This window comes from Choloepus didactylus, chromosome 13 (genome assembly GCF_015220235.1).
Source record: "Choloepus didactylus isolate mChoDid1 chromosome 13, mChoDid1.pri, whole genome shotgun sequence".
NCBI classification, from domain to species: Eukaryota; Metazoa; Chordata; class Mammalia; order Pilosa; family Megalonychidae; genus Choloepus; species Choloepus didactylus.
This window is the reverse complement of record NC_051319.1, coordinates 17,508,327-17,520,807: the sequence shown is the minus strand read 5'-3', so window position 1 is coordinate 17,520,807 and position 12,481 is coordinate 17,508,327. Positions and strand designations below refer to the sequence as shown.

The 12,481-nt window shown below is 35.6% G+C and overlaps 1 protein-coding gene across 2 annotated transcripts in view; it reads right to left on the bottom strand.

Moving 5' to 3' along the window:
- Nucleotides 1-12,481, bottom strand: part of MSH3 (mutS homolog 3) — a 291,930-nt gene that overhangs the window by 177,305 nt on the left and 102,144 nt on the right. For both annotated transcript variants that reach the window (XM_037801425.1, XM_037801426.1), the window contains exons 9-10: nt 6,114-6,226; nt 4,041-4,155 (exon numbers count right to left, since the gene is read on the bottom strand). In XM_037801425.1, coding sequence (XP_037657353.1) covers nt 4,041-4,155; nt 6,114-6,226 — 228 coding nt within the window. The remainder of the gene's footprint in view (nt 1-4,040; nt 4,156-6,113; nt 6,227-12,481) is intronic.

The following is a 12,481-nucleotide window of genomic DNA, read 5'->3' as shown; positions in this document are numbered from 1 at the left end:
ATGGAAGTTAATTAACACACTCTTAAAAAATCAGCGGGTCAAAGAAGAAATTTGGGAATCAGTAAAGGGAAATCAGTAAACATCCTGAGACAAATGAAAACGAGAACACAACATTTCAACTTGTGGTATGCAGCGAAGGCAGTGCTGAGAGGGAAATTTACTGCTGTAAATGCCTATATTAAAAAACAAACAAACAGAAAGTGCCAAAATCTAAGACCTAAATGGAACTAGAAAAACAACAGCAAACTAACCCTAAAGCAAACAGGAGAGAAATAACAAAGATTAAAGTGGAAATAAACAAAAATGAGAATAAAAAAATAAAGAGAATCAACAAAACCAGAAGTAGGTTCTCTGAGAAAATCAATAAAATTGGCAAACCCTTAGCTATACTGACAAAGAAAAAAAGAAGATGCAAATAAATAAAATCAGAAATGAGAGGGGGAACATTACTACTGATCCCAAAGAAATAAAAAAAGATCATTAAGAGGATACTACGAGCTACAGTCTGCCAACAACTTGACAACTTAGATGAAATGGACAATTTCCTAGAAACACATGAACAACCTATACTGACTGACTCTAGAAGAAACAGAAGACCTCAACAAATCAATCACAAGTAAAGAGACTGAAGCAGTCATCAAAAATCTCAAAACAAAGAAAACTCCAGGACCAGATGGCTTCATAGGTCAATTCTACTAAGTATTACAAGAAGAATTAACACCAATTCTGCTCAAACTCTTCCAAAAAATCAAACAGTAGGGAACACTGCCAACTCATTCTGTGAAGCCACCATCACTTTCATACCAAAGCCAGATAAAGATACCGAAAGGAAAGAAAACTACAGACCAATTTCTCTTCAGAATATATATACAAAAATCCTCAACAAAATACTTGCAAATCAAATCCAACAGCACATTAAAAGAATTACATACCATGATCAAGTGGGATTTATCCCAGATATGCAAGAGTGGTTCAACGTAAGAAAAATGAAGTAAAGTAAAACACCACATTAACAAAATGAAGGGGAAAAACCCACATTATCATCTCAACTGACAAAGAAAAGGCATTTGACAAAATCCAGCACCCTTTCTTGATAAAAACACTTCAAAAAACAGGAATAGAAGGAAACTTCCTCAACATGATAAGAGGCATATATGAAACACCTACCACTAACACCATACTCAATGGGGAAAGACTGAAAGTTTTCCCTCTGAGATGTGGAACAAAACAAGGATGCCCACTGTCATCACTGTTATTCATCACTGTACTGCAAGTTCTAGCCAGAGAAAGTAGGCAAGAAAAAGAAATAAAAGGCATTCAGCTGGAAAAAACTTTCACCATTTGCACTATATATAGAAAGTCCTGAAAAATCAACAACAAAACTACTGGCACTAATAAACAGATTCAGCAAAGTGGTGGGGTACAAGATCAACACACAAAAATCATTAGTGTTTCTACATACTAGTAACAAACAACATGAGAAGGAAATCAAGAAAAAAAATTCCATTTAAAATAGCAACTAAAAGTATCAAATGTCGAGGAATAAATTTAATCAAGGATGTAACGGACTTATACACAGAACACTACAAAACATTGGTAAAAGAAATAAAAGAACACCTAAACAAATGGGAGGACATTCATGGATTGAAAGACTAAATATCATTAAGATGTCAATTCTAACCAAAATCAAAATTCCAACAGCCTACTCTGCAGAAATGAAAAAGCAGATTACCAAATTTACTTGTAAAGGTAAGGGGTCCTGAATAGCTGAAAACATCTTAAAAATGAAGAATGGAGCCAGAGGACTCACACTTCCTGACTTTAAAGCATATTATAAAGCTAGAGTGGTCAAAACAGCATGGTACTGGCACAAGGATAGATAGATTGACCAATGGAATGAAATTGAAAGTTCAGAAATAGACCCTCGTATCTACGGCCTACTGATTTTTGGCAAGGCTGCCAAGTCCATTCAACTGGGAAAGAACGGTCTTTTCTACAAATGGTGCTGGTAGAACTGGATATTCATATGCAAAAGAATGAAAGGAATTCTCTCTCACAGCATATACAAAAAGATGATACTGAAAATGTACCAAAGATCTAAATATAAGAAAACAGGATTATAAAACTCCTAGAAGAAAATACAGGGAAGCATCTTCAGGACCTTGTGTTGGACAGTGGTTTCTTAGACTTTATATCCAAAGCACAAGCAATGAAAGAAAAAATAGATAAATCAGATCTCTCAGAATAAAAACTTCTGTGCCTCAAAAGACTGTCACAGAAGTGAAAAGACAACCTACTCAATGGTATAAAATATTTGGCAACCACATATCCAGTAAGGGTTTAGTATCCAGAATATATAAAGAAGTCCTACAATTCAATAATAAAAAGACATACAATCCAATTTAACAATCAGCAAAAATACCTGAATAGACATTTCTCCACAGAGGATATACTAATGGCTACAAAGCACACGAAAAGACACTCAACATCACTAGCTATCAAATACAAATGCAATCAAAACCACCATGAGGTATTTATTTGACACCCACTAGAATGACTACTATTGAGAAAATGGAAAATAACAATTGTTGGAGAAGATATTGAGAAAGAGAAACACTCATTTATTGCTAACAGGAATGTAAAACTGTGCAGCTGCTGTGGAAGATAGTCTGGCAGTTCCCCAGGAAGCTAAGTACAGAATGAACATATGACCTGGCAATCCCGCTAGTGGGTATATACCCAGAAGAACTGAAAGCAGGAACCAGAACAGATACTTGCACACCAATATTCATAGCAGCATTATTCACAATTGCCAAAAGATGGAAGCAATCCACATGTCCATCAACCAATGAATGGCTAAACAAAATATTTATATACACACAATGGAATATTATTCAGTCCAAAGAATGAAATTCTGATATATGTGTCAACATGGATGAACCTTGACGATATCATGTTGAGAGAAATAAGCCAGATACAGGACAAATATTGTATGATGTCACTGATATAATCTAATTATAATAAGCAAACTCATAGAGTTAGAGTCTAGAATATAGGTTACCAGGGGATAGATTGGGGGTAGAGAAGGTGGAGTTGATGCTTAACTTGTACAGAATTTCTATTTAGGTTGATTATAAAGTTTTGACAGTGGATGGTGGTGATGGTAGCACACTATTGCGATTGTAATTAACAGCACTGAGTTATATATGTGAATGTGGTTATAAGGGGAAATTTTAGGTCATAAATATGTTACTAGAATAAATCTAAAGATAAAACATAGGACTGTATAACACAGTGAACTCTATTTAGATGATGGACTATAGTAAATAAAACAAGTATAAGAATGTTTTTTCATGAATTTTAACAAATGTACAAAACAAATACAAGGTATTAATAATACGGTGATATATGTAAAAAATAAACCTAATGTAAACTATGGACTATGGTTAACAGTACTATTTTAATATTTCATTAATTGTAACAAAGGACCACATTACTGCTAAGTGTCAACAATAGGGGGGGAATATGGGGATGTTGTACTTTTGTACATGATTTTTCTGTAAACCTACAACTTTCCTAATTAAATAATATTTTAAAGGTGGTAAAACTTTATAAATGCTGTTTAATACTATTTCTTAATCCAGTTAGTGTAAAGCACAGTTTAATAGTCAAAATTTACAACACATCAAATAGCTATCATGATGTGTTACCTTGGACACTTTATGGCCTTAAGACTGTAACTGTGTAGCTAAATAAACTCCCTTTTTATAAAAGAAAAAAAAAAAAAAAAAAAAAAAAAAAAAATAGCTATCATGAATACAAATTACCTGACAGAACTCTTAAGGATTCTATCAATATTTTCAAAGCCAAAAATAGTTTTATTATCCTTCAGCAATAATACCAAACAGTTCATCCTTGCCCTCCAACAGGGTATGCTATCAACATAAGGAAACTTCTCCAAGTACAGTAGTTACCAAACTTAATTTAAGAAATGTTGTTAACATAACCCTTAAAAAAATTTTTTTTGGGAAATTACTTACTGTGGTTTGGAGAGCATCTTTTCCAAGTTAAATTCTTTGAGGTATCTTATTACAGCAGCTAAAGAGCAAATCACAGGCTTCTCCAAGTTTATGATGCCAGAAAAACACTGAGAACCTAAACAAAAGAATATATACCTCAATGAAATATTATTCACAATTCTAAAGCAAATTTTATGGTAATTATTATTCATTCAAATAATAATTTAGAAAATACCTCCTAAAATTGTTTGCCCTTTAGAAAAAATGTAAGATTAAGTAGCTGATCTATCTATGGTCTTATAGTAAAAGCTCTGTGTTATGTGACAGAGATCAAGTTTCTGATACAAGGGCGGATAAGGATTGGGTGAGGCCAACTTTATGCCAAGAGGCAAAATGCTTATTCTCCTCATTGTCCATGAAAAGGACCTTAGCCTAATCTGGGGCGGCAGGAATGAGGCACATGGGCCATATCAAGCACTGATACCTGGTTGAGGGAATGTGAATCAGACAAACAATGGTTAATTAACATTAACTAATGTTCTGGGTACTTCAATTCTTGCTATCAACCTTTCAAAACACTAGCTTTAATAGAGACATGCCTTCAAACATATGAGAAGAAAACTTTTTTCAATTAAGAAATACATAATCAGCCAGATATGATCAATCAAGGGCAAGGGTAAAAGAAAGACATTTTTAACCAAGCAAAGACTAACAGATGTTTTCCCCATGCACCCTATCCTGGAAAGTTACTAAAGGAAATGCTCCAACAAAATGGAAGAGTAAAATAAACCAAGAAAGCATGTGACGTGGGATCCAGGAAATGGGAGCGAACATAAGGGAATATCCCAGCTATGTAGCTGGTTTAGAAAATGAAATGTAAAAATGAAACAATGAATTATTTGCTTTTTACAAAATATTAATAGGTTATTGACAGATCTGGAGCATTCTGGAAAGAGGTAAATTCATTGAAGATAAAGCAAATGAAGAAAAAGGTATACAAAAAAGAAAGTAAAACATAATATGCTGTTTTTTCCAACATTAAGTTGAAAATGAATCAAGAAATAATGTAAGTAATTATTTTGAGAAAAAACAGCAGAAGAAACTGCTGAAAGGATTAAAAGTCATTCTTTAGAGAGTGGGGAGGGATGGAGCAGGGGTCTGATGGGTTTTTTAATAAGCTTAAGAGGTTGTTAAAATACATTTATTAGCATACATATTCACATGAAAAGCTAAAAAATTAATCTAGAGGGTAAAACCATGAAGGTAACTGCCAGAAGGAAAAGCTAAGAGGATGAAAATGACAATTAAGGTGAGGGAGACACACAGCAGAGGATTGTTGTTTTCATTGTAAACCTTTAGGAACCATTTGATTTCATTTAACCATCTTCATGTATTCCTTTAATAAAAACTATCTTAATAAGACATTGAACTAGCTCAAAAAATCCCAGCCTCCTTTTATTCTTTGTATGCCCCACCTAAAATTTCAAACAAACTCTGTGATGGTAATTTATCTCCCTGGTCAGGTGGAAAATACAGAAAGGAAAACAAATAATTAGCCAAGAGTGACACAAAGGAGCCCAAAGACCAACTGTTAGGCAATGTTTAGACCTTTTCACATCTCAGTTTGTTCATCTTTCAAGACAAGAACTCAAGTCCCACTTTTTCCAGATTGATTTATAAAAGAGCACTATAAGGTGATGATAATTTGGAGTAAAAAATGTAAATAATGAAATGCACGTATGTTCTTAAAAAAAAAAAACCCTAGCCTTCAGCAGATTTGTCTGAACATTCCATAAAACTGTGAGGATTGTATTGGGCCACCTTTTAAGAGAAGCAAAAAGGAAAGTTGGTCAATGACCAACTTCCTTACACCCCAATAAATATGTCAAAATCATCAAGTTGCTAAATGATTACAACTACAAAGAAGGTGGTATTGATGAGCACAGTATCAGTGAACTCCTTCTACTTCCTCTAGTTATTTATTGGTAACTACCTAGTTTTCATTAAACTGGAAACTCAATTTTATCCAAATCTTAGCTCAGCTACATTTGAGAACATTTGAGGACATACTTCTAACATGTATAAAATATTTACCTTTAATGTCAACTTCATCTTTTGCATAAAACTCTGTAACTGCCTGGAAGGCATAGCTGTATTCAAAATAAATGTTTTCCATCCTTTCTACACGAATTCTGTCATCCCGGACACTGAAAGAGAAAAATAAAAATTTCAAAGGAAATTATCCATATCCTTAAACTATCTGGATGTAGGCTGCCCCTAACCATTAAAAAAACAAACAAACAAAAAAATGATTTATTCCTTATTCCCTCTTGGGTTGAAGAGAAAGAGATCTAAAATTTCCCTGCCAAAAGTCCAATTTCATAAAATATTATAATTATTACTTTTTAATACTGTTATTCTATATCACCTAGCACACTGTAGGTAATATCCTTCAAGGACAACTCACTGAAATTAGGGTCAATTACTCCTTAATAAATATGACAGCAGGAAAATTGAAAATTTCATTTTAATTTAATTAGATAATTTGTTTAAATACTCTAGCAACAGAATATGGCATTGAGTAATTCTTTCTCTGAGATGGTACCTTGCTTGGCTTTTTCTAAATCTATTTCTACCACAGCCTCTACTCAAATATATTAAATTTCCCTTAGATCAACTCTCACTCTTTAAATAAATTGGTTCTATAGTCTTTTATAAAATATCTATGTAAATTTACACAAATGAATAAACAAAACCAGATTATCTATGCTGGGTAGTACATTTGCTTTTTCATTTTCTGTTTTTCATGACTCCCCATTTCCCTTTCTCCCTCTTGTTTCCTTTGTTATCACGTCTCCCCTAACCCATATTAAAAATTCATCATGATTCTTTCCATATTTTCTCATGCTCATATGATCATAACAAGCATCTATCATATGCACACATACACACAGATGCCCATGGGAAACTGGCACTGTTTGATAAATAAAGACTGACTTTATAAAATCTTTTCTGCATCTTGTTTTCTTCACTCAGCAATAACTCTTTGAAATCCCTCCATATAAAGTGACCTAGCCACAACTCATTCCTTTTAATGGATAAAAAATATTTAACAGTACATAAATGCCATACTTTATTCAGTCATTCTTTATTGTTGGAGGATATTCACTTGGTTTCTAGGTTTTTATCACTACAAACAAAATTGCAATAAACAATCTAATAGATACAGTTTCACACACTAGTGCATTAATTTCTAAAGGATAAATTCTTAGAAATGGTGAAAGGACGGGTATTTTTAATTTTAATAGATGTTGACCAGATTGTTCTTCAAAAATGGCAGGTTCCAAACCACTGTATGAATGTACCTTTTACCTACATCCAAAGACATATCTCGTTATTTTAATTTAGATTACCTGATATCTTAGGAATTTTAATAGTTTTTTCATGTTGTTAGCCATTTAGATTTTTTTCTCTGTAACTTGACTATTTTTATTCATTTTTTTCTATGCAGTTATCTTTTTTTCACTTTCTAAGACTGTGTTCTATATTATTGATATAGATCCAGAGTCACAAAAAATTTTCCAAATATATTGTTTGTCTTTGGACTTTGTTTATTGCACTTTCCCCAAAGGAAAATTTTAATTTTTATAAAATAGTCAAAAATAATTATTTTTGTTTTATATTTTGTTTACTATCATGGTTAAGAAGGTTTCTCTCATCAAACTGTAAATTGTTTCAAGCATGCAGGAAATATGGAGAAAAATATTAAAAGTTTATGTACTCACCATCCAACTTTATTCAGTGTGAACATTTTGTCATGTTATTCCAGAACATTTTTTATTTAAAAAATAACAAAACATTACAGATACAGTTGTAACCTTCACACATCCCTCCCCAATCTCATTCATCTATCATCCTCAGAAGTAAATATTTTCTTGAATTCAGTATATATCATGTATGCTTCAATACTACACAATATGGTTTATCATTTTTACACAATATACTGTAGTATTTCATGTTTTTAATTTTATGTAACTAGTGCTTTATTAACTCTAGCCTTCAACAACTTCGTTGTTCCACTCAGTATTATAGTTCTAAGATTTATACACGATAACAGATATGCTTCTATTTTTCATTTTAACTGCCATTAAGTATCCCATTATTTCTTAAATTTTCTTGTAAATGTTTAAGATTTGCTTTTCAAATTTAATTCACCTAAATTTATTTTTTGGATGGGTTGAAGTTAGAAATACAATTTGATTTTCCACATGATTATTTATTGATTCTGAAAGCAAAATTTATTGAACATTCCATCTTTCCCTACTGATTTGTATTGCTACCTTCAGTGCATATCACATTTCTAGATAATTGCAATACTGATTCTGACTTCTCTATCTTCTTCCACTGACCTTATTGCCTGTTTCTGTATTAATACCACACTGTCTTAATTTCCATTACCTGGTACCATTATTTGGTGTAACAAGATCACATCTTGATATCATTCAAAATTGCTCTTCAAAATTGCTTGGCTACTCTTGGACCTTTGATATTATTCATTTTAGGTCCATGTGGGAAACAGAGTCTTCCATGTTGCCTGAGGCATATCTAGGGTGGTGGCTTGGAACATTAAGCCACAGGACTGCATGGAATGCCGTGTGGGCCCGCCCTGTAAAGATATGTGTCTTGTGACTATGAGGACAATGTTTACCATTGTCCTAAACCTAGATTGTTCCTTCTGATATGCAACAGGATGTAAACATAGGTATCTGGTGGGCTCTCCCGAGCCTGAGGACATTTAGCATATACTCCCTGATCTTCTGAAATAAATAACTGGAGCAAAGGTGCATTATCGTCCACTTAGCAGGAGGTGCAGTGGGCCCCCTGCTCCCTTAATTCTTAACTTTGTGTCTGTGTCTCATTCCTGCGCCGCTCTGTCAGCAACAGGTCCAGTTTGTCAAGTTTCAAAGAAACTCTATTGGGATTTTGACTGGATTTGCAATTAAAATCTTGAGAAAATTGCTGTCTTTACAAATTGAGAGTTTCCATAGTTAAATATGACATATTGCTCCATTTATTCATGTCCTTTATAGCCAATAATAAATGTTCCATAATTTTCTCCATGAAGATTTTATATATCTTTGGTTGTGCTCAGTCTTAGATATATTATATATTTGTACTACCATGAAGAAAATCTTTCTCCTATTACATTTACTAATGGGTTAATATTGGTTTACATGAACACTGTCAATTTTTACAGGTAGCAATCTTGCTGAACATTCTCCTAACAGATTTGCTTGGCTTGCCTGGCATACCAGACATACCTGGGGAAGAAAAAAATGTTTTCTTTTCTATCTTACAATTTTTTTTCTTCATTTTTTTTTTCCTTATTTTTTTTATACTGACTAAGCCCTTCTGGGCAGTGTTGAATAAAGTTGATGCTAACAGGCATCTGGTATCTTCTTATTGACACTAATGGAATGCTTCTAAAGTTTGAACTCTTAAGTATAATATTTGCTATAGGCTTTTGAAAAATGAACCTTATCAGTTCAAGGTTTGCTAAGTTTCCCAGTTTGCCAAGAACATTTTCATCTTTAAGGATGACTGAATCTTGTCAAATGCTCTTTCTACATGTGTTGAGATAACCGTACAGTGTCTTTCTCAGTTAATCTCTTACTGTTTATCTTCTTCTCATGCTAAAAAATCTTTACATTTCTGGGATATACCATACTTGTCATAATATTTTGTGCTTGCTTAAAAAATGTTATATATTTGATTTTCTAGAATTCTATTTTATATTTGGAAATTAGTGTCTGTGTTGATAACAGAAACTAATCTAAATGTTTTTATCTTGTCTATTTGAATCAGAAACTCAGGCAGCAGGGCCCAGCAACGTGTGCTTTAACAAACCCTCCAGAGGATTCTGATGCACATTAAAGTTAAAGAATCACTGTCGATATGAATAAAAGTAAGAGTAGCTGGCACAATGCAAAATACTAGGTAACAGAAAAAAGTATTTACAATTGCTTTGGAAGTTTATCTTATGTACATAGATATGGGCATATCTAATAATCTAAGGATATAAAAGATGTTCCAAAAATAAAGCTGTACTATCAACATCTGACTTTAAAAGACCTAGAAAGTTATCCAAATTTCTTCTTTGGCCCCCTATACAGAATCCTTCCATAGTCTCTACATAAAACGTCAGAAAGACTTGAAATAATCCCTAGCACCAAATTAAAGTGAGCTTCTATCTTTTTATTTTTATCTTTTTTCTTACAGAACAAGAAGATTTGATAATTTGGTTTAAAAGTTGAACAAGGCAGCTGCCAAATAAACATAAGAGAAACTTCATTATCTAATCTGCTTTACTGGTTAAGTTAAAATTCTGAAAGCAACATTTATGGCTAAAAATCTAGAGCTTATTTTTATATTTGTTGTTTCTACTTTGCAAAAAAATCAAAATCAACAAAAACACATAAATTTTCATGGACATATGATACATATCAATCAGGCTCCTGTGCTGGAGAAGTCAGGGACACACTCAGCAGCCATCTCCAGGCCCTCACCCACCCCTGCCTCTTTTTCTACTGTGTGCAGATGTTTCAATGTGTTCCCATCCGCAACCCAAGGGAGACTTTAGGTCTAAGCAAAAGGCCTGACCCTACTTTAAACGCAGGAACAAGGAACAAGAATCCCCTGCTGCTTATCAGGGTGGAACTTTAAGTGGCAGGGCCCCTCCTCCTGGGGTTGTATAAATACTTAAAACAGCATAAGGTTTCTCCTCTCTGACATAAAGTGGAGCGGACGGAGCTAACATCTATTGATACTGACCTAAGCAGCTGGCCTCCCCGGGAGACCAGTCACTATGCTCTTTTGGACCCTTTGTACTGTATAAGTAACAAAGCGGTTATTTGCCGAGTCATTGTTGTGCCTGGGCCTGAGTTCCCATGATGCACCATACAGCAACTCATTCCACAGAATTTGAAGCAGTGACTAGGGTACATGGAGAAGTATGGAGTGGGTGGGGTTTTGGCCATTCTTTTCATTGCTCTTGCGTTCCTTTTGTACAGGAGCATCTTGGGCAACACAGGACTCATGGCTAAACTAAGGTGTCACCCCCATCTTACCAACCTGGGTAAAGGTACCAACCCAGGGATGGGGGACCTAGGGCATGCTGTCTCTGTCCTCTGGGGGAAGGGTGGTGATAAATGGGACTTCTGGAGACTCCTTCCATGAGTTTGCTAGCTGGCTCCATATTGAGATTGATGAAGTTGGGGCTTCTTCCACCACCCAGCATACACTCCCCTGGCTCACGCCCTCTTATATCTGTTTTCATTCTGGAACCTGGCATGCCCGCATTCAGGCCACCTAGACTGATCTTGTAGTTCGTGTGAGGCCAGTTATTATTTAGGAGACTATTAGAACTAAAGATGGGGATCCAGATGTGAAAACGGAAGTACGAGATTTTACAGAAAAGGAGATACAGGATATGAAAGATGGGTATGGACAGAAGCCTGAAGATCTCCTCATGGCTGTCCTGACTTTATGATGAGGACACCATTATCACCCTGATCAATCACGCTGAATGGAGGAGTCTTGGCACCTCACGTCCAACCCCATCCTCCAATAATCTCTTAGTAAATTGGAGTTAAGGGAGGAGGAGGCGTGGGAAGGGGAAGGAGCAGCTGACGGTGCAGCCTCAGGCGCTCTGCGGCCAGAGCCTCTTTTAACTAGATCCTTCAGGGAGTCACGTGAGCATATCCCATTGTGGGTGACCTCCCCCGAACTCCAACTAAGCCTTGGAGTAATAAGGAGGAAGCCATGGTCATGCACGACAACTAGATGTTGGCAGGTGGATAATCCACCACTGCTGGAGGGATTTAGCCCCTCACCAGATTCCCGTTTTGCAGCAGAATACTGATGATTCTATTAGAAAGGGGTCTCCTGAGTGGGGCAACAAGCTGGTTTTCCTCCTCACCCCAGAACTTCCTCTGGGAGACAAGAGTGAGCCAGTTTACTGTACCCTCCCTGTCTGAGAGGCAAGGACTCTCAGACCACAAGGGTGGCTGCCACGGTAACTGGCAGAAGAGGCAGACCAGGAGGCGGTAGGCACATGACTATTAACCCAGCAAGTCCTGACACCTGCAGGATGGGTCAGTGACTGCCCCTTCTCCTCGGGGTCCCCACTCACTGAGCTATGTTCCTGTGGCTACCAGAACAAGGAGTCCCAAAGGACACCATAGATGGGATCTCCAATGAAAAGGTTTGGGAAAAATATAAACTAGAAGGAAGGCCACAGGGACAATCTGCCCCTCCCTGACCTCCTCCCACAATCCCAGATACGGGGGTAGATGAGGAGGAGGATCCTGAAGATCTCCTGCCTCTCCCTTCATCCCCAACAGAGCAGTCTGGCCCCTGGGAAGGACCTCTACCCGGACATGACTAAATTGAAAATGGCCTAG